We start from the raw sequence: 23779 nt of genomic DNA, 5'->3' as shown, positions 1-23779 counted from the left end.
AAAGCACTGACAAAGTCTTTGCAAAACTCAAACTTTTACCTGAGAGAACATTTCCAGAAGAAAAAACCTAAAATATATAAGATTAATTAGTCTTGTCCTGACAAAATGCAAGAATTGCAATTAACATATTCAAAGGCCAAATTTTAAAATGAAATTAAGACATTTTAAGGTCTTAATTTAAGACTTTTTAGCATATCAATTTGCAACAGAAATGAGCCAAAAGCGAAGACGAACATTGTCCAAGCAACTGGAGAAATTTGCACTCAACTGTGATAGATGCAAATATGCTACCTAGTTGGCTGCCTCAATAACCACAAGTCACAGAATGTAATAAATTAAATTTTTAATGAATTTGAGATGTTTTAAAGCCTTATCTTTAGATATATAAATTTAAGAACTGTAAAGGATGGTTTCACATTTCTGTGCCTTTGCCTGTGGCGTTACGACCTTCAGAAAGCAACCTACTCCACCATAATGCTGGCAGCCATATTGCTTTTGTTTAGTTGAATTTACTGTAAAAATGGTCATAAGGTCCTGCACAAACAGACAAGGTTGCACATCAAACTTGTCATTTTGTCATATACATTTTGATGAGGATAGAAGACAATTAAAAACCAAAAAACATGCCATGAGGGAGGACGTAGGAGTCGGTTTTTAAGTTAGCCATTTCTACAAAAGCTGTAAATGGTTAAGAGCCCCAATTAGATGAGCTCGACTTGAAAAAGTAGACGCCATGGCTGTTTTCAAAAACAACTTAGGAAAACAATCACAACTTCTCCGTTCAATACTGTCGTCCTTCCCCTCCAAACAGTCATGGCGACTCATGCGACTCATTTATTGCAAAAACTCAACAAATGAAGACCAACAGTTTAATGAGCTCAGAAGCAGCTGTTCAATCTGGTCTAGTTTCAAGAAGATCCCATCCACCAATGCAGCATGTTTCCCATCATGCAATACAAACTAACATATTGAAAGAATTTTGCTTCAGGACAGAACCTGCAGATGAGGCCATCCAGGCAGACCGCTCCATGTCCACCAACTGGTTTGCTCTGCAGCTGACTGGGACCATATGCTGCGGGATCAGGTTCTCTCTAAATCACCACCCGGGGGCTTTTGTTGCCTCCCATGACTGTGCCAGCCACGGAAGCTGAGTGCATTATTCTCCCGAGTTGGTTTGGGTGGAATGATTTGTTGTGGAGCGGGCTTTGTGCACTGCATACAAACTTCACAGACAAACAAGGGCCTTTGAAATGCAACAAAACATTTCTAGATGAACAGGAGGCTTAATTTGCAGGAAATGTGTTGGTTTTCAGACTTTTTTGGCCTGTTAAACAACTACCAAAGATGAGCAAATAAGTAGCTCTAAAAAGGTAAATGGTCATCAAATTCCATATTTATATTCTTAAAGTAATTTAATCTCAGGGAATAAACTTCATATTTAGCCCAGAACACTAACGAGTCTTTTCCTTTAAACACCTTACTAAACTCCAACAATAAAAATTATAATTACTTTTCAATATAAAAGAAATTCTTGAGCAAATTTTAAATCTTAAAAACACATATTGATCTCAGGTTGAGAGTTCAGTTTTTATTCTTTGCATACACAGCGAGGTTCAGTGCAACTAAATCTTTCGGCTAATGCATGACTGATAAGCATGTCTAACTTACTCAGCTGCCATTAGGCCCAACTAACTGCTATTTCCCCTCTGCTGACTGGCTGCAGGGTGGACAGGATATGTAAAAACGCCGGCATGAGAGCTTGCTCAGCTGTTAGTGACAGTTGGGAGGAAATCCCCAAATCCATCAGGCCAAGATAGGGAAGGGACCAACGTTTCAGCATGGTGCCAAGTTGGCTTTTTTTAAACCAACCACAAGTGAATGTCAAGAATTTTGGACTCCGTCATCATTGATAAGCATGAAAAACAAGGACTATCAGCTAACACAAAGCGCAGCTTTACATCAAACGGTTCCTCTGGACAGCTTTTGATAAATGACGGGGAGGAGGAAACTAAAAACGAAGCCTCCGTGCCTCTGGGAAGATAAATCTACAGGGATAAGATTGTGGTTTCTGCACAGCCGCAAGAAGCAGATGTTCTTTTGAAGTGCATCATCATCCATGATGGCACCGATGACCCATCTTTCTAAAGCAAATCTTTCCCCGATCGCCGCCCCCTTGCATGAACATGAAGTAAGAAGGATTCTCCTACAGCTGTAGACTCTTTAATCTTCCTCAAGCCAACTTTTAGGAGAACAGAGCGAGTCTTTAGCCACAAGGAGGCATTTCCTCCTTGAGGCCCCATCCTGGAACATAAACTCAACACTTCCCCAACATTTGTTTAAACAATTCTGCAAAATGCAATTAAAGTCACATGTGAATAAACTTGTTCACACGATGGTTGTAAACAGCCAAATGGTCTGCAAAAGTCGCAAAAGTCTGGAGACCAACTTTTCAACTCAAAAGTTGTGTTGGAGACCAACTCAAAAGTTGAGCTGAGTTGGTCTCGAATTGGCACACTATGGTCTCGCACACTTGGAGACCATAGTGTGCGATGCTATGAGACCTCTAGTGGCGTCAACTGCCATTTGCAAATAATCGCGCTGCTGCTGTAACTGACATGATGAGCAAAAAAGTATTTCCATTGCACTTTTGTGAAATAACACTTCAATACAACTGAAAACCACCTCATCCTAAGGCGAAAACTTTTTAATCCAAAAATATAACTTTTTTTTAATTTGCCGTGTTTCCATCAAGTACTAGCGTCCCAATCTGATATCGATATTGGTCCCATATCAGCCAAAAATTAAAAGTATCGGATTATATCGGCTTGTGTCCTTGATAGAAGCACTCCGCTCCAGCATTTCTATCCAGAAGACACAAACCAATTGGTTTATATATTAAATGGGTTAGTTGTTCTCATACCTATTGTTGTTGAATATTGTTCTACGAGTATCATCACTCGATCAAGCTTTTTCTAACATTCCACACTACAAAATAAGTAATCAGAGTACGTCTTGATTCCTGCCAATACTCAAAGTTACAATATTGGCATCTCATCAGGACATCGTGTCCCTACATTGCATCAGGACATCCCTACCATTAAGTGGATTTATTTTCAATTTGCACAATGTTATGGTCAATGTAAATGTAGCTACTGAGTACCAGCAACTTTAGGGTTGTTCTCTTCCATGTAGCCAGTAAAACTTGACTGCTGAGGATGATGAAAACCATCAGTCTGGTAAAGGAAGGAGTTGTGCTGAGCAGACGGATTTTCTCTGCCCTCTTCAACTTTAAATCTCTTGACTTCCTTTTCTCACTCAAAACAAGTTCAGAGGGATTTCCTTTATTTTTTAAATCTTAAAACACAGTAAATGTTTTCACCAGAAATCCCCCAGTCATCTTTGAAGACACCACAGTGAGTGCCGCAAGAAGAAATCATACAGAATGCATAAAAAAACTACTTGTTGATCCCACTGAGGCTCACGAACCAGGGAGCAAATTTTATGACTCATGCTGCAACCATCCCATCCATTCTGCTTCTGGTTATCCAAAATCAAGTGGTGGGGGTAACAGATGCAGGGAATCCCAGGATCGCCTCCCCTCCTCGTTCTGAGGCAAGCAGCTCCTGGGAGTCTCCTAGTTGGACATTCCCAGAAAATCTCTGAAGGGAGTTGACCAGGGCATACCTCAACACTTAAACCGAATACTTTTGGAGCAGCTTTGCTGCTCAACGTAACGCTGAGATCCTGTGGCAAAAATTTGTTTCAGTTGCTAAAATCTTGCATCTTATGGTGTCAGCAATGACTTGTATCGCATGACCAAAGGTGAGGGTGGGAACAGAGGGAGTAAATGGAGAGTCGCAACTGCTGTTACAGTTATGATCACTATGAGCCACAGCCCACATTTTGTCTCCTACACATTGTGAAACATGATGCCAGGACTTTTCTTTGACATAGATAAATGCATTTTGCACTAGAGGTGCAGAAAAACAGAACTTATTTTATACAGAATCGTAATTCCTAATCCTGATAATTATGAATCAATTAAAAATGTCTGCTTGATATTTTTGTAAAAGTACATCTTGAATAATTCTTTGTTTTTTTTTTATTTTATTTAAGAAAAAGCCAGGAATCTGAGCTGACCTAATATTGGTAATTTAAGTTATGAAATTTTATGCACAAACCTGCTTTTGTTCAAATATAAACTGATACAGTATGGAACCTTTCAGTACATGTTCTACTTGTTTACAAGGTCGTCTCCTGTGGTCAAATAGTTTAAACGGAATCGACAGATTGAATAGAAAAATTTGTTACCAAATTGAATAGTGACCTTAAAAATCGAATTGTATCGCTAAACACTGACTAGCATCTCCATTTTGCTTTTTAAACAGTCTGAATAATCCAGCTTAATTTCATCTTCCAGCAACCAGTTTGGAGGTGTGTGCACACTTCTCCCTAGTTTGGATTGCATGATGCCGTTTGGGCTCCATAGATATTGATCTCAAAGTACAAAGGGCTGGATCATAGTGTGTTGTATTTATGAGTGACGATCTCTGGAAAACATTTAATTATGACAGCATTGCTAAAAAAAAATTACATCAATTAGATTAACCCACATTTTCCAAACATTTTTCTTTGTTTACATTTGCTACTCAAGATTTGGGCATTGGTCCACCATTCATGCTCCGCTGTAGCTGCATAGGAAACCTCTCTTACGATCCTGTTGATCATTTGCCACAAAATAATGATGGTTCTCTGACTGCACTCTAATATTTGAGCAATTTTAAAAGTGCTGCATGCCTCTGATAAAAGCATTCTTTGCCGTTTTACTTTTTAGTCAGTTAAATCTTTTTTGGTCCATTTTGTTAAAGAAAAGAAATTGTCTCGTGGTTATGCACCCCTTGATACACTATTGACCTGCATTGCCCATCCTTTACTATTGCACAGGTACAGATTACCTGCTATGTTTTAATCCAGCCTGGAGTTGGGAAATATGCCTGAAAATTATGATAGTGAAAAAACTCACTTGCTTAATAAGCCTGCAAACAGTCTGAGCCACAGTCCTTTTGCTTTCAGTTAACTTGAGCACTATAATAACCACATTCTCTTTTCCTTGTGAATTATTTGCATTGTCTTAAGAAAAACACAAACCTTTAGTTACTTAGGTCAATAACAGTTGGCGTCTTAACTCTAGGTAATATTTCCTGGTATTTTTTTTTTCTGTCAATGCCAGCTGCTCCTGTTAATTACTAATGACTTTTTGATCCTCCACACTTTATGAAATCCTCTTAGTTTCAATAGAGTCCAATGCAGAAGCGGCTTTTGTTCTCTGGCTGGCTTAATTACGGTGTAAATAAAACTTCAGCAAGACTTTAGAAATCATGTAAAAAGAAAGCAGACTCAACATCAATCAGAAAAAAAGCTCACGTTGTTCTTAACCACAAAATTAAGAAGCAACTTAACTGTTAATTATTCAGACTAGCCCTGTAAGCCATTCCAGGCTAACGAGAATCTATTAATACATCTTTGTTTCTCTCAAGTCCTGAAAAGTTGCACAACAGCAACACTCCCACCTAAAAATAGACGCGCTGTGGTTTTTATCAAGCAGTCAAGACATTCTGCACCCGGTGAGTTTTCTCCTGATGCTCACTGGGTTTCATCCGGAACAAAAGTCTAAAATGTGACAGTTCTAGATGATAAAAAATATGTGGATTTTAAAGAAAGAGCATTATCAAAGACACCTTGTTAAAGAAAAACCCTCGTTAATTTAGGCCACAGAACTGAGGCACTTGTTGCAGGTCAGATAAACCTTGGTGAGAAACTCTGCAAGTGCACGGAGGTGGCAGAGGCATGCTGCAAGTATTCTGGACTTGCAGGATGGCTGTCGCAGTTTATAGTTCAAACAAAAACATCTAATTTCTGTTGTGATTATAAAAAGCAACTTTTCTAACCCTAAAATAGCAAAGTCAGGAAGATGTTCTGACTCAACTGTGCAGAATCCATTAAATTAATGTTTTAGGGGTGACGGGGTTTGTTTTATCCTTGTAAGGATATCCTGCAATCTTCAAAGCAGCTCTGATATTTAAAGCGTGCATAATAAAAATGATTTATCCAGCTTGTGCCTCGTTATTCTTTTCTACTAAATGAAATGCTTTTCACCGGCAAGCTCTTATCTCAGAGCAGGGCTGCTTCTCAAGGTTGCTTACGAATGTCATAGTTTATGGAGGACTTACTGCAGATAATGAGACACGTTTGGAAGAAAAGTAATTTCTTGAATCTATGTATATGGACAATAAATTCAAGTAGAGTTTTTAATTCTATAAGATTGCATTTTATACTTATAATTTGAATATTTAACCTCATGAGATGCAATTTCTGTTATCTGTGACAAAACTGAATGCTTAGTAAAACATCCAGGTCGGTTTTCTGCATCTGCCTATACTTTATTTTTTTTAATCACTGCAATTCTGCAGACTCGTCCTCATTTCTTCAGTAAACATAACCAGTCGCTTGGCTAGAGGAAACTACGAAAGACTTACGTTTACACATCTGTCATCTAAACTTTAGTTCTCCATTCTCTTCTAGCTCTTTCTGTAACTTTGGCTTACATAAAAGCCACAGAGTTTGACGGAAAGAATCCACATGTTTACCCCGACCGAGGCTCAGGTGAGCAGTGAAAAGCCCTCGGAAAGCCGGATAAACAGCTGTTCCAAACCGTTTCGGAGAAGCAGCTCCATAAAAGGCTGCATGAGGTGCAGCGACCGGACTTGTTTTTCATAGTGGGATCAGTGAGCTGGAAGGTTCTGGTAATGAAACGTTTAAAAAAAAAAAGTCTGCCCTTCAATTGTTACAACTAAACCAACAGAAAGGAGTGGCTCTGCTTTCAGAAACGTTATGGGACTGAGAAAGGCAACTGAAGTAGAGCATTTCAGGTTTAATAAGCACATTTAATAATAAGATTTAATGAGTTATACATTTTTATGGCACAAAAAGAGACATGAAGAAACATTTCTTAATGTGCACCGTTTGTCGCACTGATAACCGAATTAGAACCGAACCGATCAGGATTTTCCACACAGATTTCTCTCTTTAAAGTTTGAGAAGCCAATTCAAATTCTGACTGATTATCCTGAAGGACTACCAGCTGTTCAGAGACTGGCTCACTAATAGAGCTAGAGGTTTACAGATTTATACTCTTATCATCAAAAGCTTATTTCTAAACTTTGTTGGCAATAGAAATTGCTTAAAGTTGGTCTTTATGCACTAAAAGATGAACTTTTGGTCCATAAAAGTTGTTTTATTTACTGAAAGTTGCATAAAGACCAACTTTTTATGGTGATGCTTTAAAAAAAACAACTTCTAGGTTGGATAAATTTAATGAATAGGATGTTTAAGGTTTTTCCTTAAATCAATCAAATTTTATTTGTATAGCACATTTCAGCAGCAAGGCATTTCAAAGTGCTTTACATAATTAAAATAAAAACAAAAATAAACAGTGAGAAAGATAAAATCTAACCTCATCAGTTCTGAGCCTTATCAGTTTGGTTCCATTGTATATTTTTTCATATATAGGAAATTTACAAACAATTGCTAATATGAATCCTTTGCAGAACCAATCAATCCAAATCCAAAGTTCCCTTTGCTCGTTATTCTCTGCCTGTGTTTCGCCTGGTCTTGCGGTCATTAAACTGGTCAAATGATGAAAACAGTTCCTTACTGTGAAAGATTGGAAAGCAATGTAAAAACAAATGCGCTAAAACTGCTTTTGGCAAATCACAAGACCAATAAAAATGTTCTTTTTGTGTTTCCATGTGTTGTAACGCTGATGTAACTGCCAATTCCAAGTCTGGAATCAATAATTTAAAACAAACACCTCCAAAAAATAAACGTATAAATTACTGTGTCAACCAATCTTGCTCCCACATTTGGTTTCCCGTAATCGTCAGACCAGCACCGGTCAAAATAATTAATTTGCAGTTTCCTGGAGAGAGAAGGCTGAATGAGCAAGCACAAAGGCAGCGATGCCATCATGGGACCATGAGCTGCATCGCCGTACCACCACTCTCTGCAGGATGCCGGGATAAGACAACACCAGGGCACAATGTGCCCATTCATCCCACTGCAGCATGCTAATAAAACATGATGGCATTTTCCCTTCACAGAGATTTAAAGAAGGAGATTACTGTAAAAACAAACAACTCCTTATGTCATGAAAAATACTAATAATCAAGCACACACAAAGGTGACACAAATCCCCAAAAAACTGTTTTAAAATAAAAAAAGAAAATCAAACTTAATACGAAAACAAAAACACACATAAACAGCTCAAATCAAGCTTATTTTTTTCCAATAAATTGATTTTACCAAACAGGAAACCTCCATCCCATCAACCAAGGTTTATACAAAAGCACAATTCAAGTAACGTGAACCAGATCAATTAATGTAATAAGAAGCAAGAGAATCTTCAAAACACCACATTTACCAAATATTCTTTACAACCACTACAATGTAAATTTACAAAGCTAACAGCATTCTGAAAATACACAAGTAAAAACTGCACACACAACTAAAAATCTGTGAGTGACACCCACCGAGATCACCAGTGGCTGAGGAGGAGGTGATGAAGCCATGTGTTGAACACAAGCAGCTGTTTGCATGGAAACAAAGTTTTGCATTCGTCTTGTTTACATGATCTGTGGCTTCTCAACGTTCCCACTTTCAACACTGGAAATCTTACATAGCCGTCGCTGCTGCAACAAACAGGGCGCTGATATCAGAGAAAAAGCATGTTTCAGATTAAAACATCTGCAGGTGATGCAGACTCGTACCTGCATTGTGGTGGCAGTAGTAAGATTTAACCTGGAGCTACGTTGTGGAAAAAATAATATATTTAGGCTTGCTAATGTTTTCTAAACATGATATAAAGTTACAATAAACATGTAGCCACAATTCTAAAGGTTGTTTCTAATTTTGGGTTTGAAGCTTTTTAGTGACACTAGGCAACGAATATTAGTATAAAGAAGCAATGACAACAATTTAGGTAATTGTAAAAACTGTAAATTCTCTCCATGCATTCTTATTATGCAATTTTGAATCATTGGATTCCTGCAGATTGAAAGTAATGTAGAAATTATGATATATATAAGTGCATACCTTAATCTGATGAGCAAGTATGGTACAAGAAAAAATATTTCTGTATTTATCTGTAGTTGAAATAATGCAAGATGAAAACTAATGGCTATTCAAAAACATCTATTGTAGTTCAATTTGTAAAACTGATTTTATATTGTAAAAAGGAGCTCACAGGACTTTGCAGCAATTACATTTTGCTGTATTTGAAACATTATTGACAAAAATTAATGGTTGTTCAAAAACATTTTCAGTCAATAAAGTTGTTTTGTTTTTTTTAAATAGCATCAATAAAATACCACTGAGATTGAAGAGTCTGTTTCAGTTCTTGAATGCCTAGAATCACACTCCAAATTTATACTAATTGCAAATTATTTTGTACAATTTGATATAAATTCAGGTATTAAGGGGTTAAAAACATGCATGAGTTGTAGGTGAAAGGTCAACATGTTCACAGAGTCTTTTGTTGTTACTCGCAGCTTTTTCAATTCAATTTATACTGTAGCACCAATTCACAACAAATGTCATCTCAAGGCACTTCATAAAAATAATTTCAATTTAATCATACAACCCAATCATCCTAGTCATCACACAGAGAAATATGCTCAATTACTCAAAGTAGATTTAAAAAATGACTTTAGGCAGAAGGCAAATAAAGGTGCAAGAAAAAACAAAAACAAAAGCAAAAGAAAATCTGCAGACGTGACCTTGTAAAGACGGAGGAGACCCAGCTGAACCAGAGCTGTAAATGAGCTTGTATATAACTGCAACCACAGGAAGCGAAACCCCAGAGGCACAGCCTTCCTGCTCGTTTTAAAAGGTCCAGTGACGGATGTACACCAAAAATTTACCAACGAATGCTAACAACTTCTTGACTTGTGACCACATTCGGAGATCGACTTGTGTAACGGAGGCGGTGTGGTTTGTAAGTCATCAAATTAATGCTCAGGAAAGGCTGATTAAATATTCTGTCTGCAGAAATAAGGCTGAAAACAGTCCATGAGGCAATAATTTAAATATTAATAAAAAGAAAATTCTGACAAATTAAGAAATGTCAATGATCCAAGACTTTGGGGGAAATCCTCTGTGGACTGATGAGACAAAAGTGGAATTTTTTTTTTGATGACTGAAAGCTCCTGGATGGAAATAGCAACTTTGTTGTCCACTGAGGAGGCTGCCAATAGCAAAGTGTGGCTCTCTCTCTGTCACCGTTTCATAAAAGCAAAACAGAAGCTTTAGGGAACCCCTAAGTTTCCTCTGTTGTATGAAAGGTGTGTGCAAAAATGAACATGACTGTACCATGAGTTTGTGACCTACAGCTCGAGTACCTTTCAGTTATGCAATAAGATAAAAATCTACAGCACTCCAACAAGTCCACCTCTGAATGGCTCAAAAGACAAAGTTTTGGAGTGACCAAGTCAAAGTCCAGGCTAACACGGCGCCGTTAAACAGGGTGTTGGAAAACCTCAAGTGTGGCTGAATTAAAAAGAGGAACGTAATTGGGCCAAATATCCGTGACTCCATGTCAGTTATCGTAAACACATTTATTACTGTAAAGGGTGGCAAAACCACTTAGCTTTAGAGGGCAATTACCGTATTTTCTGGACTATAAGTCACTTTTTTTTTTTTTTCCACACAGTTTGGGTGGTTCTGGGTTTTTTCCCCCTATTCATGACACATTTTCTGACTTATGAATTGAATGTTAATTTAAATCCAGTTTGTCAAGAACCACGGATCAAACATTACCTTTCACCAAACTGGACGAGGGCTCTCTGCGGTTTCACAATTTCAATAAATTCAACTTGTATGTTTTTTAACTCTTCATGATGCATTTTTTGACTTATGTCAAAACTCCAGAGCGACTTGTAGCCTGGACAATACAGTATTTTACCACACAGAGTCAGATTGGTATGAAATAACTTTTTTATCCCTAAATAAGCTTCTTGTTGTACTTAACTTGTTTTAAAAAATAAATTTAAAAAAAATTACTTAAAATAGATTAAATAGAGAAAATATTAAAGAAAAAAAAAAGTAACTTATTTGCTAGCTTAAAACAAAAGTGGAACAAACAGCAATATTCTTTACAAATCAAGTCTTAAAAACCAAGCAAAAACATCGTTTCTGGTAGCCATTTTTGAAACTCTTAAGACATTGTGTGATAAGAGTGAGCAAAGTAAGGATGACGATTCCACCAGATGCATCCTGTTCGTACATGTTGCCTCTGGGTTTCTCTTGACAGCAGCAGGAGCTGAAGAGGAACCTAAAGACTTGAGGAGGAGTTGGAGGGAAATGATAAACGTCTTACTCAGCATGAAAACAGGCCAGCTCTGTAAATGTGGTACAGAACAGAGGAGAACGTACTGGCCATAAAGTTTAGCCGTAAGGGAATCTCGCGCTTTTCATTAAACTGGTATAACTGCTGAATAAAAGTTGAAAGAGCGAGTGGAGAAAACATCACATGACTAATTCGGCACTGAGACATGAATGGTCAAAGCAAACCGGCGGCTCACATGGTGGAACAGAATATTTTCTCTTTTCTATACAGAATAATCGACTTCTTCATCTACATTGACGAAGCTCTCTGAATGTCCTCTACGTAAAGATAGGAAATAAACTGATGCAATCGGTACTTTCTGGCAAGGTTAAGAGAACGGAGATAAATTCAAGCATCGGTTTCATCGCACTATCAGACTGAGGAAAGGGAAAGAAAGCAAAGCGGTTCAGTCGATCTGCAGATAACTTCAAACCCATTAGAGGATGAGGAGTAGCTGGTGCAAGAGATTACACGTTCATTGACTACATCAGAGAGCTTCATCTTAAAGGAGTTTTTACACCTGAGGTGTTTAGTCCGCTTAAAACGGATTCGCTTTGAGACAGTTTGTAGGAAATGGTCTCAATGAACGTTCATCGAGAATGTTCTACAGTTCTCGATGAACTGTAGAACGGTTCGTTCATGTTGTGAATGCGATCAGACCCCTATCCAACACAGCTTTCCCCCATCCATCCATTTTCTGCCGCTTATCCGGGGTCGGGTCGCGGGGGCAGCAGCTTCAGAAGGGAGGCCCAGACTTCCCTCTCCCCAGCCACTTCTTCCAGCTCCTCAGGGGGAATCCCAAGGCGTTCCCAGGCCAGCCGAGAGACATAGTCCCTCCAGCGTGTCCTGGGTCTTCCCCGAGGCCTCCTCCTGGTGGGACGTGCCCAGAACACCTCACCAGGGAGGCGTCCAGGAGGCATCCTGACCAGATGCCCGAGCCTCAACTGGCTCCTCTCGACGTGGAGGAGCAGCGGCTCTACTCTGAGTCCCTCCCAGATGACCGAGCTTCTCTCTAAGGGAGAACCCAGCCACCCTGTGGAGGTGCAACTTTTAAAACATCTCAATCTACCAAAATTTCCTTGCAAACATTTTAATCCATTTAGAATAATTGAGCATATTGTACTGATTGATCAATAGGAATGTATGCGTGATTGAATGGAAATGATTTTGCCATACGAAGGCACTTGAGACGACATTTGTTCTCAATTGATACAATTAAACTGAATTAAATTCAAAATCATACAGTGCACTCAAATGATTTTGTCAGAAAAATACATTCTTCACGTTTTCCACCAGCTTTGACCTACCCGACCAATAAACACACACACTGGAAAAAGTTACAAGTTCAACACATCAAGTGATTTGGACCAAATAAACAATCTATAAGAGTTAAAATCGCCTTAAAATGCATCAGTATTCTATTGTTTGTTGTCACAGTGTGCCAAAATGCATACAAAAAACAAACTTCATTGCCAATAAATACATTTCTAAACTAAAACACAAAGTTTTGACAAAGCCAAAATGTTTAAATGTGTAGGTTTAGATGTGGCAACAGTCTAAGGAGAAGAACTCATTTGTTTAATGATGCAACATTGACTCACTGGTGGTTTGTAGATGCGTAGCGATAACGGTGCAGTTGATTACTTTAATCTCACTCCATTTTTTACTTTCTTGAGAAACGTTATGACCACGTTTCTGAAAACAATATGCATATGCAAATATAAACTACCGTATTTTCCACACTATATGGCGCACCGGATTATAAGGCACACCTTCAATGAATGGCCCATTTTAAAACTTTTTTTCATATATAAAGGCGCACCGCGTTATAAGGCGCATAGAATAGACGCTTCAGTTTGGGTTGCCAATTTGTTCCGTACTCTATTATTACACATCCACATTTATAAAAAAAAAATGGTCCCCGAGTGCTTTATATAGTAGTCTGCCCCAGTCATCGTTTCACTCACAGTGTTGGTGTTGCCATATTGTGCCCAACTGCTTTCTGGGTAACACAGACCAACCGACACGCTGCTGCCGCAGTCTCTGTCTCTCTACCCCCGCCCCTCCCTGGATTTAAATGTATTATCAAACTTTATTAACAAACCAGCGCTCTGACAACTATCCCAGCATGCACCGCACGCTTCTTCTTCTACGGGGGAAAATGAAGTCGGCGGCTGCTTACCGTAGTTGCTAGACCTGTTGTGGCTCAATATTGGTCCATATATAAGGCGCACCGGGTTATAAGGCGCACTGTTGGCTTTTGAGGAAATTGAAGGTTTTTAGGTGCACCTTATAGAATACGGTAGTCGGGACAAACTGTCCAATTAGGCATTGGCTGGTTTTGGTCTCTAAATGCAGTTGGCTGTTTTAAAACAGCCAATTAAATTGTAAGTTGTTGGTAGATGTTGGAGATATAAAAAATAATCCTGCACTTTGAAAGCATTTACTGCTTCTGGTGGAGAACAGAATAAAAAAGAATCACCTATATGCATACAGGGTAACTATTCCCATCATTTGTCTGTTTATTAGTTTTTATTCAATATTTTTCTTTGCAAATATATATAATACTACTACAGTTCACACACTATTAAATCTAAATAACTAAAATATTGATCTGTATGCTACAACTTGAATGATGAATTAGTGTTGCACAATATTAGAAAAATCTTACAATGGCTGTGATATTAAAAATACTATGATGATGATGATAACGGTTGCGATATCGGTTTTCTTCTTTCCTCTCTCTCTCATCTGTACTCCCATCACTGTGCATTGTGGGTAATGTCATTTATGTCCTGTGTGAGTATCTGACACTATTAAACTCTGTCCAACTATTACATACACATGGAAATCCAAGTTCATAACACTTGGAATATGTAGGCCAACAATTACTGCATTCCAAGCAAACCTTTGCAATGAGAATACATTTACAATATATTTTGCTTCCTTATGAATATTATTAAATATAATAATCATGATAAGATGTTTTGCCCAAGTTTTAACATGAAAATTTTTTTAAAAAATTTTTTTAAAAAATTTTCATCATTACATTGGCACAAAATGTTGCTGCCACCATTGTTTTAAAAAAAATTGTGAAAAGCTTCTTTTCAACTTTCAAAAACTTTTAATGAAACACTGCCTTCTTTGTTCACAACAAAGACATTTATACGACTTTTCTTCTAAAACTTTGATGCAAAAAGATGCTTTAGGTGCTGCAGAAAAATACAAGAATTGGACTGAGAGAAGATTAAACAGCAGCTCAAACGATTTTTAGGGGCTACAAGTAAAATCTAAACTTCCAAACTAATGTTTATTAGTGATGGAAAAGTTTTTTAAAAATGGCCAAATAATAATTATATCCAGCTGCAGTGTGTAAATAACTACTTGATTTGCAGTGGTTATGGTCATTGTAGAGCTGAAACAATTCAACGAATGATTTAACAAAATACCAAATAAATCATTGGCGCAAATTTTGATTTGCTGCTTTGTTTAGTTGGTATAAATGTGCGCTGCTCAGCAGTTTTGTGTGTTATGGCTGAGAGTTATAATGACTGTTTACTGATGAGGACAAGAACAGCAGAAAGCTCCGATAGGCCATTAAACAAATTATATCTAATTCTTGAAACCACATTCCCCGTTTACAGAAACAGGCCTACTCTGTTCTGTATTCTCAGTTTAAATAGATTTGTACATCTAAAATTCCTTATAACTTGCATTATGTTCCTTCCAATCATGATTTAAACACGCAATTCCAAATCCATGTCTCCACAGCCAACAGTCCAACATGTTTTAGATGTTTTCCCTGCTTGTTGAACACACTCCTGTTTAAATCAACGTGCCACCGACAGGCTTCTGTTGAACTTTATGACCTGCAGGAGGCAATTCATTCATAACAATCCTGTGTGTTGTGCAGAAAACAAGCAGGGAGGTGTGCACCAAGAAGAAAACCATTTTATGCTCCGCTTGTGAATGACGTTTTCTCACTTTTACTCAAGATTTATTTCCAGGAATACTTTTTTTTTATCTATGAAACTTCAATATATATTTAAAGATATGCGACAAACTGAGCGGAGTGAGACATAATGAAGTAATCTATGACTAACTGTGACGCCTGGACAGCTAAGCATTTACCTTGAGAAAGACTGATGAGCAAAGGTCGTTGTGTAACCTTGTGTTACTGGCAGGCGAATAAAACCCAACGCAGCAGCCACTTCACATGATTATATGATCACACTGTCATGACTGCTTGCAGGAGGAACTGTGCTTTTTAATTTTTTTTCCTCTCTTCTTCATTTGAAGGAGTGAGATCAGGCTTGCAGGCTGAGATTACACCGTGTTTATAGTGTTGTGCTGCAAGAGGAGACATGTTTGTCGAATCTGATTTGTTGACTCAGCGTTCCTTTGTTTTTTACTCAGATTCAAAGTTATAATTTTAGGTTTTATCGTTTGACCTTTATAGGGTTAGGCCAGAGTAAAAAGAAGCATAAAATAGACTGACTCTTGTTTTCAAGTGTTTTACTGCGTTTGTTCTCACCGTTCCAGTTACTCTGCTTTAGAGCAGCAACAAAGCAAAAGTACTTCCCACAACATAAAAACAATCATTTGGTACAACTGGTTTGAGTTTCTATCAGGGTCAGACGAGGCAGTTCTGCAACTCGACGTCTACTGAAACCCACAGCGCCATAATCACTGAACCGTTTCAGAAACAGCTGTTCAGAAAAAAAATAAATTGTCTCCTCACTTCCTTGTTTTCTTCCAGTCTGACTGAACCTGAAAGATATTTTCCCTTTTTCTTTTTTTTTTCCTGTAAGCGAACAACAGCAGTTTTGCGGAGTCATGAGGAGCATGTTTACAACGTCAAGAAGAGCCTTGAAGAGCCGTAATGTGCCGACGCAGCTTGTTGCTCAACATTCGACCCGTCATCCCGGACACCGCAGCAGTTTTTGCAACCCAATTACGTTCGCACACGTCAATTGCTGACGCTTCCCCTCAACGTTTTTAGATTATCTGAGAATATTTCTGAGAGACAACTGAAAACCAATTTTGGGTGAAAAACAAAATTTCTAGACATTCATCATGTCAAACCTCCTCACTTTTCCACCTCTCCCCCCACATTTTCCACTTTAGTTAAAAACATCCCCATAATCATCCCTGAAACACCTAAGAAATGGCAACAAGATGGAAATTAACAACGGCTTCAATATCAGCCCAACACCGATGTTAAAAAATGACCAGCATCGGCCAATGATGATATAGATGCCGATATTTCGTGCATCTCTAATTATTTTAGCCCGTTTTGTCTAAATTAGGTCAAACCATTTCAGCCAAGCCTTCACACATGTATTGTTTTGTTATCCCAGTATTGGCGGGGTTCATCCTGGGTACAGTGGTTGTTAATTTGTCAAATTGATTTTTTTAATGTTAACGTTAGCAACCACCTTCTTTGTTAGGTTAGGGAATGAGAGTTTTTCTTGAGACTGAACATTTCTATACTCCCTTTTAAGCTCATAGTGACAAATATGACAGGACTGTCTGACTTCATTTTCAGGGGTTGGTGCGAGATCCTGCTGTAAATCCTTTCCAAATAAAACTAGAGCAGAAACATGCCACAAAGTTTATTTTTGCTAGGTTGCCATGCTATAAAAAGGGACCTCAGCCTAGAAAAGCATAATGACTGTTGATAAACAAGCTGGTAAATTACCACTCTTTAGTGGTGGTGGCGTTTTTAAATATGACTATTCATCAAAAAATGCACAAAAACAGCCAGACGGGTTAAAATTTGTACGCTTTGAGTTGTAGTATTCAAGAATTAAAATGTACCCTCCACTTCAAAGCCAGACTTTACGAAACACCACGTTGTTTCCTCCATTTCTTTCACTGTTTTATTGTTAAGTCACTTAACTGAATAAAATGTACAACAAACCAAATATCCCAATTCATACACGTCACTTATAAAGCAGGGTTTGGTCAAGTACAAATATTTGTTTTTAATTCATGTTTGTCCTCCTGTGGTATTTTTCTTATATTCTGTAAGATTACAACCCAATCCTGGAGCCACATGTGTGCGAACATAGTTAGTTTTACAAATAATTAGCCCCTCGCTCCCAAAACAAACCCAACAACAACAAACTGGTTTGTGAAGAGAAGCAGGAATGTTTCATCAGCCAAGAATGATCACCTGACAGACTTACAACAGGTCTGGTCAAACTAGTTAACCCACCATGCCCCCATCTGCTGCACAGACTGTTCTGGTCAACAACACCTGGAAATAAGTTTGAATAAATATTCTTTTAAAGTCTAAGCAGTAAAAATATCCCACAGTCTGTTAACTGGAATAAAAAAATGAGATGAGTCGTTGCAAGAGAGAATGTAATCCAGAGTTTCACCAAAGTTGCTCATCTAGCATAGAGTTTACTCAAGACAACACCTTGAACACCTTTGTGTCGATCCTAATTGTTTGCTCAGATAATGTCAAACCTTACACCTCTGACATCTGTGAACCAGATATTCGCGGAAGTAAATGTTGTTACGGTTTACATTTTTCACATTTTTGTGAAACGCCGCAGTGTCGTACTTACAACTGCGCAGTTGTTTGAAAGAGAAATGCACCGTGGGAGATTTGCTTGAAGTAAATTTACTCTTGACTTGGAGCTGGAGATTCACTGAGCAGCATGTTTTTTTTTTACTTGTTTTCCACTTTTTCCTCCAACGATTATAAAACTTAAAACTTAGTTTTTAATTTCCATCAGAAAAACAAATACAACATAGTCGACCACCCATAAAACAACCACAAAATGGCAACATGACGGAAACAAAAGTTTTTAATATTACGGCATTAAACTCATTTATGTTGTTTTACAACTGCCATTAATTTTTGTTTTTGTTGTTGAAAATTGTTACGTTTATTTTTTTAAAAAGGGGACACTTCCCATTAATCAACATTTACATGTAAATGCATTAAATTATAGCCAAGTGGCTAATTTACACCTCTAATCCCAAAGGCAGGTTGATTATGTAATGTTTAATAATAAGAAAAAGCATCCACAGACTACTGCGCAACAAGAAAAAAAAAATTAATGGACAAGTAGGCAGGTGAATGACGTTTTTTTGCCATTTATAGTTGATAACGTTTAATAAAGTTAGCTACAGTAAGCTAGACAAAATAGCCCTTAAACAAATCTACTGCTTAGTTTTCACATGTTAAATACAGCCATGTCCTTTATTTTGGTAAATAAAAGTTTTGCTAATCCAGGCCGCCCGCCCTAAGCAAAATAAATAAAAATAAAAATCTAGGGACGCCCCGTTACTACCCCAATCTGAACGTAACATGTTGAATATACAGAGTTCATTGCTGTATGTTGACACAGCAGGACTGAACTGTTGTTATCCTGGGAGCAAATCCTCAAACTGCAGCAGCTGAAGCAGGATGCAAACCACAGCAGAATGTGGAAAAGTTGCACGTTTTAATCCCTGAGGAGCGTAGATGATCCAAAAATGTACTCAAGTAAGAGTACTATTACTTCAACATATTTTAAATCAAGTAAAAAGTAGCTGTCCAAGAGATTACTCAAAAGAAAAAAAAAATGTATTTGGTAATTAAGTAACCAATTGATCAATCATTAAATATTTAAAAAATTACATCATTAGATGAACTAAAATATAAAGGTAAATAAAATCTTTCGTATTTTATTGACCAAAACTGATAATATGTCATCCAAGTAACAAAAAACAACAAAATCAGGCAAAAGAAAAAATGTTTCCAAAACAATTTTTTCAATAAAAAGAAAACTTATGAAACTTAAAAAAAACTGCAGGTGTGTGTCTGGTGAATTTTTACTCAATTAAGAGTAGCAGTACTATATAATAAAATTACTCAAATAAAAGTAAAAAGTACAGCGTAGTAAAAGTGCATTTGAATATCACTACTCCGACTTGAGTAAAACTTCTGGATTCTCTGAAGAGCAAACATGTTTCAACCAAAGATTCACCACAAACACCTGCAGTTTTTGTTAAACTTTCAGAAGTTTTTATTAAAATAAACTGATTTGGAAACATTTTTTTTGCCCTATTTTGTTTGTTTTTTTATGTTGTCACTTATATAAATTCTTATCATTTTCATCCTTAAAATTCTCAAACTTCCACTTAACTGATACGGTAAACTTTATTAAATGATTGATAGTTTGATCAGTTACTCAGAACTTGACTTTTTGACTCTTGAGTAATTTCTTGGACGGTTAACTTTAACTTTTACTCGAGTAAAAATATGCATGTTGTAGTGCTACTGGACAATTTCTGGACACTCTGCCCACCTCTGAATGTAACTAGTTACCATCCAACTCTGGTTAAAATACAACAACCTGGATCTGAGGAGGAATGACCTCCTTAAGATCCAACTGTAGACACAATTTCGTGTTACTGGGACACAAACGGGCGTTTGGGAGAACACAGGACCGCTTTACTGGGGAGTGCAAACCAATTACACACACATCTGATGCATCTCTGAGGAGGAGGAGGATCTTCACAGAATAAGATAAGGCGGGTGTGACCCAGAAATGGAGAACATACCTTCTGCAACGAGCTCCTCCACGGTGACCTGGTACCGACCAACCGCGAACACTTTCCCGAAGTAGCTGCTGACCCCCGAGCTGGAGCTGGTACCGGACGCCCCTCCGAGCCCTCCGCTCTCGGACTTTGGCATTCTGGAAAACTTCTTCATCCTTCAATGTTCCTCGCCGCGACCTCTAATCGGCGGTGAATTAACCACGCAGTCCTTTTTAAAACTCGGTACCGTCCGACGTCCCCTATCTGTTTATCTGGACTCTTCTCCTCTCCTGCATGCTCCGCGTCCCGGTACTTCGAGATGGGATCCCGCAGTTAAAATAAAGCCGTCATATCATAGTGGCGTGTAGGGGGGGAGAACCAGGTCGGCGTCCCGCGGCTCCTGACAGCAAAACCTGGGTTCGTTAGCTGGCTAGCATACATGTAGTGGGGACGCTCCTCCAGCACACACACAAAATAAACATAAAAGGAGGACACGAACACCAAAGCGGTTGATTCTAGTGTGGATAGCACCTCTTCCAGGAAATACACCCAGCCCCGACAGTCCTCTAAACGTAACCGCTGCGTCGTTGGCTCCACACGCACACCGAGAGGACTTCTTCACTTCATCCGCGGTCAGTTAGCTCGTTAGCCGCTGCGTCGCGACAGATGAGCCACCCCGAATTTTCTTTTCTCTTTTTCTTTTTTTTTTTAAACAGCAGCAACCTGCGTTTGCAGTAACCGTCAGCTGCTTATCAGAAACCGTCCGTTTCGTTAAATGAATCCCCACGTCTCATTTTTGTTTCTTTTAGCTCCGCCAACGTTAAACTTCCCGTGATTCCCCCAACGGTAGGCTTCAAAATAAGTGGGTGGTTTGTTATTTACCCAATGAGTGTGACAACCAAACCTGGCGTAGCCCCGCCCACTTCTATTGTTATGATTGGTGTAAGTGGAGAGGTATGGAAGCCTCTCGATGCCAATAAGAAGCGGAAAAATAATGAATGAATTCAGGTTAAAAATTAAATGTCCATTTCTATTTTTGAAATCGTGAAATAAATCAATTAAACTGAATCTAATATGCACATAGCATGTTCTTTAAATACATATATAAATATAAAAATATATTATTTTTATGTATGTGTGCTTTGTAATAAAACTAAATCTATTTCATAATTTACTATTTTATAAAGATCACTAGATAGCTACTCAGTTTTTTAGAAAGGTGTGAGCTATAACCAGGACGTTCAAAATATGCTGTCTTCAACCATAAATAGAAATGAGGGCCAACAGTTTGGTCATAGAGTGAATGATCTTACTCAATTCTTCACTGCTTCACACTTCACACACTCCTTTCAGTTAATCATTCAATTACAAAAAATGTCATGAATGCTGGGTCTGTTGATTTTCTGTTACACTTTAGTGGTGAAATAGTTTTCATCCATCCATCCATTTTCTTGCACCCTTGTCCCTCAGTGGGACAAGGGTGCTAACGTTCCGGGCGAGAGGCGGGGTCACCCTGGACAGGTCGCCAGTCTGTGGCAGGGCAACACAGAGAGACACAGGACACACAACCATGCACACACACACCTAGGGGCAATTTGGACAGACCAATTAACCTGACAGTCATGTTTTTGGACTGTGGGAGGAAACTGGAGTACCTGGAGAAAGCCCACCATGCACAGGGAGAACATGCAAACTCCATGCAGAAAGACCGGGAATCGATCCCAGAACCTTCTTGCTGCAAGGCAACAGCTCTACCAACTGCGCCACTGTGCAGCCCTGTGAAATAGTTTCCACAGGGAAATATAATTTCAAACAAAAACAACTATGGTTCTTGTAGTGATGCTTGAATAAAAATGTATACAAATGCACCTTAATTCAAGCTGTGATGTTTTATATACAACCTGTGGAAAAAAGAGAGAATGGAAATATTTTTTTTTTCCATTTTCAACTTGGAAAAGTATTATTAAAAATATATTTCCCAGCTAATTACAAGAAAATCAAATAAAAAGAATATATTGTACCTTCACTGTAATTCTGTTGTAGAAATTCAATGGAACTTACCTGAATCTGAATAGTTAGATTTTTAACAAAAAAAACTTTAAGAGGTTAATAATATATAAAGCAAGGGTCTCAAACTCCAGTCCTCAAGGGCCACTGTCCTGCAGTTTTTAGATGTGCCACAGGTACAAAACTCTGGAATGAAATGGCTTAATTACCTCCTTCTTGTGTAGATCAGTTCTCCAGATTCTTGCTAATGACCTAATTATTCTGTTCAGGTGTGGTGCAGCAGAGGCACATCTAAAAGTTGCAGGAAAGTGGCCCTCGAGGACTGGAGTTTGAGACCCCTGATATAAAGTTTTGTTGCTATTGTTCTCTAGTATCTGTAAATTAGCAAGGTTGGATGACTTGCACCGTCCATTCATTTACTGGATCCTGTTGAGGTAATTAGTGGAGGGTCTTCTCGCCAAATAGGTTGTATTGTTAAAGATAATTAGTGTTTTCTTAATAAAATCAGTTGGGAACTAGATGTGGTATTGGTTCTGGTATTCTATAGAAATATTTTAGTGGGAAACCTTAAATTTGAGGGTAGAAGTGAGATATTTCCACTCCACTCCACTTACAGGTTACTCAAAGTCACAAATGTTTGTTTTAAATGTCTGTTTAGCTTTATGGCTATTTAACTGATATGTATTATTTTTTTTACGTTTTATCAAAGTTCTTTTCAAAATTGATCTTTATTGCATTTTTATTCCTCACTTCAATTTTAGTTTTGCTTAAATTTCACACTGATTTTAAAAGTGTTAAACTAATGAAGTTGATTCTCCCCTGAAATGTTGTTTTCATATTATTAATGTATTGTTCTTGGTAGCAATGGGCTTCCATACAAACACCCAGACAATACTCATCTCTGACTGGGTTGCAGCAGTGACATAAGCAGTTTGGTTGAAGGAGGCGAGCACAAAACAGGCTGGAAAGAATGCAGTGCACAGTGAAGTAATGAATCTTTCCAAACTCACATCTGTAACTAAAACAACAACAATCTTTTTAAGCTTTTCTAACTTCTGAAGTTTTCTCTTGACACAAAGAGTTTAATAATCGTCCCCCCCGATGGAGCAAACAATGCAGTTTTTCACCAGACTGCCAATGAGGAAGTGGTGTGACAGCTGCCTTACTCCATGAACAAAGGGCATGTATGTGCGGCAATTTATCAGAAAACGTATCAAGTTAAAAGCGACCTATAAAACATGACTGGCAGTTTCCTGTGACGTGAACAAGTTAGCTGCTAGGAGAAGCAGAGAAAGTCCACAACTGTGTGGATAAGTGGGTGCGATTATCATATGTAGGTCATTGGTTATGGGGGTAGCACATGGCTAAGATGGGGATTACATAAGACATGAGGAGGAGTGGAGTGTGGTCACATGACTGCATAAACCCCCATGTCTGGACACATCCTGTTTCTGCAGGGTGGGGTGGAGGGGGGCATCTTCCCTCTCAGAAATGCTTACAGTTCTGTGGATAGCTATGGAGGAGTGCATGCTGCCACCTGCTGGTCTGATCTGCAACTTCAAGTAGAAAGCCTGACCCAATATCTCCGCTCTTGAAAAGAAGAGCAGAAGAAATCTGAATAATGGAGTTGCAATGAGTCATTTCTAGTGTTTGCACGTTTTTAAGGAGGGAGAATTTTTTTTTTCCTGAGGGATCTTTCAACCACAAAGCTTCCTTCCTTTTCTAAATATCTATATAAAAGTCATAAAATAGAATATCCTATTGCAGTGGCTCTATCCTGTGGTTAATTTT

General features: G+C 38.2%; 1 protein-coding gene across 2 annotated transcripts in view; it reads right to left on the bottom strand.

The window, feature by feature from the left end:
* bmp2k (BMP2 inducible kinase) overlaps positions 1 to 20869 on the bottom strand; it is a 53831-nt gene extending 32962 nt beyond the window's left edge. For both annotated transcript variants that reach the window (XM_008417764.3, XM_008417765.3), the window contains exon 1: positions 20006 to 20869. In XM_008417764.3, coding sequence (XP_008415986.1) covers positions 20006 to 20156 — 151 coding nt within the window. In that variant the 5' untranslated portion in view covers positions 20157 to 20869. The remainder of the gene's footprint in view (positions 1 to 20005) is intronic.
* Between the last annotated feature and the right edge of the window lie 2910 nt (positions 20870 to 23779).

The sequence above is a fragment of the Poecilia reticulata genome, chromosome 9 (assembly GCF_904066995.2).
Source record: "Poecilia reticulata chromosome 9, P_reticulata-male-v2, whole genome shotgun sequence".
Taxonomy (NCBI): domain Eukaryota; kingdom Metazoa; phylum Chordata; class Actinopteri; order Cyprinodontiformes; family Poeciliidae; genus Poecilia; species Poecilia reticulata.
This window is presented reverse-complemented; position numbering and strand designations above follow the sequence as displayed.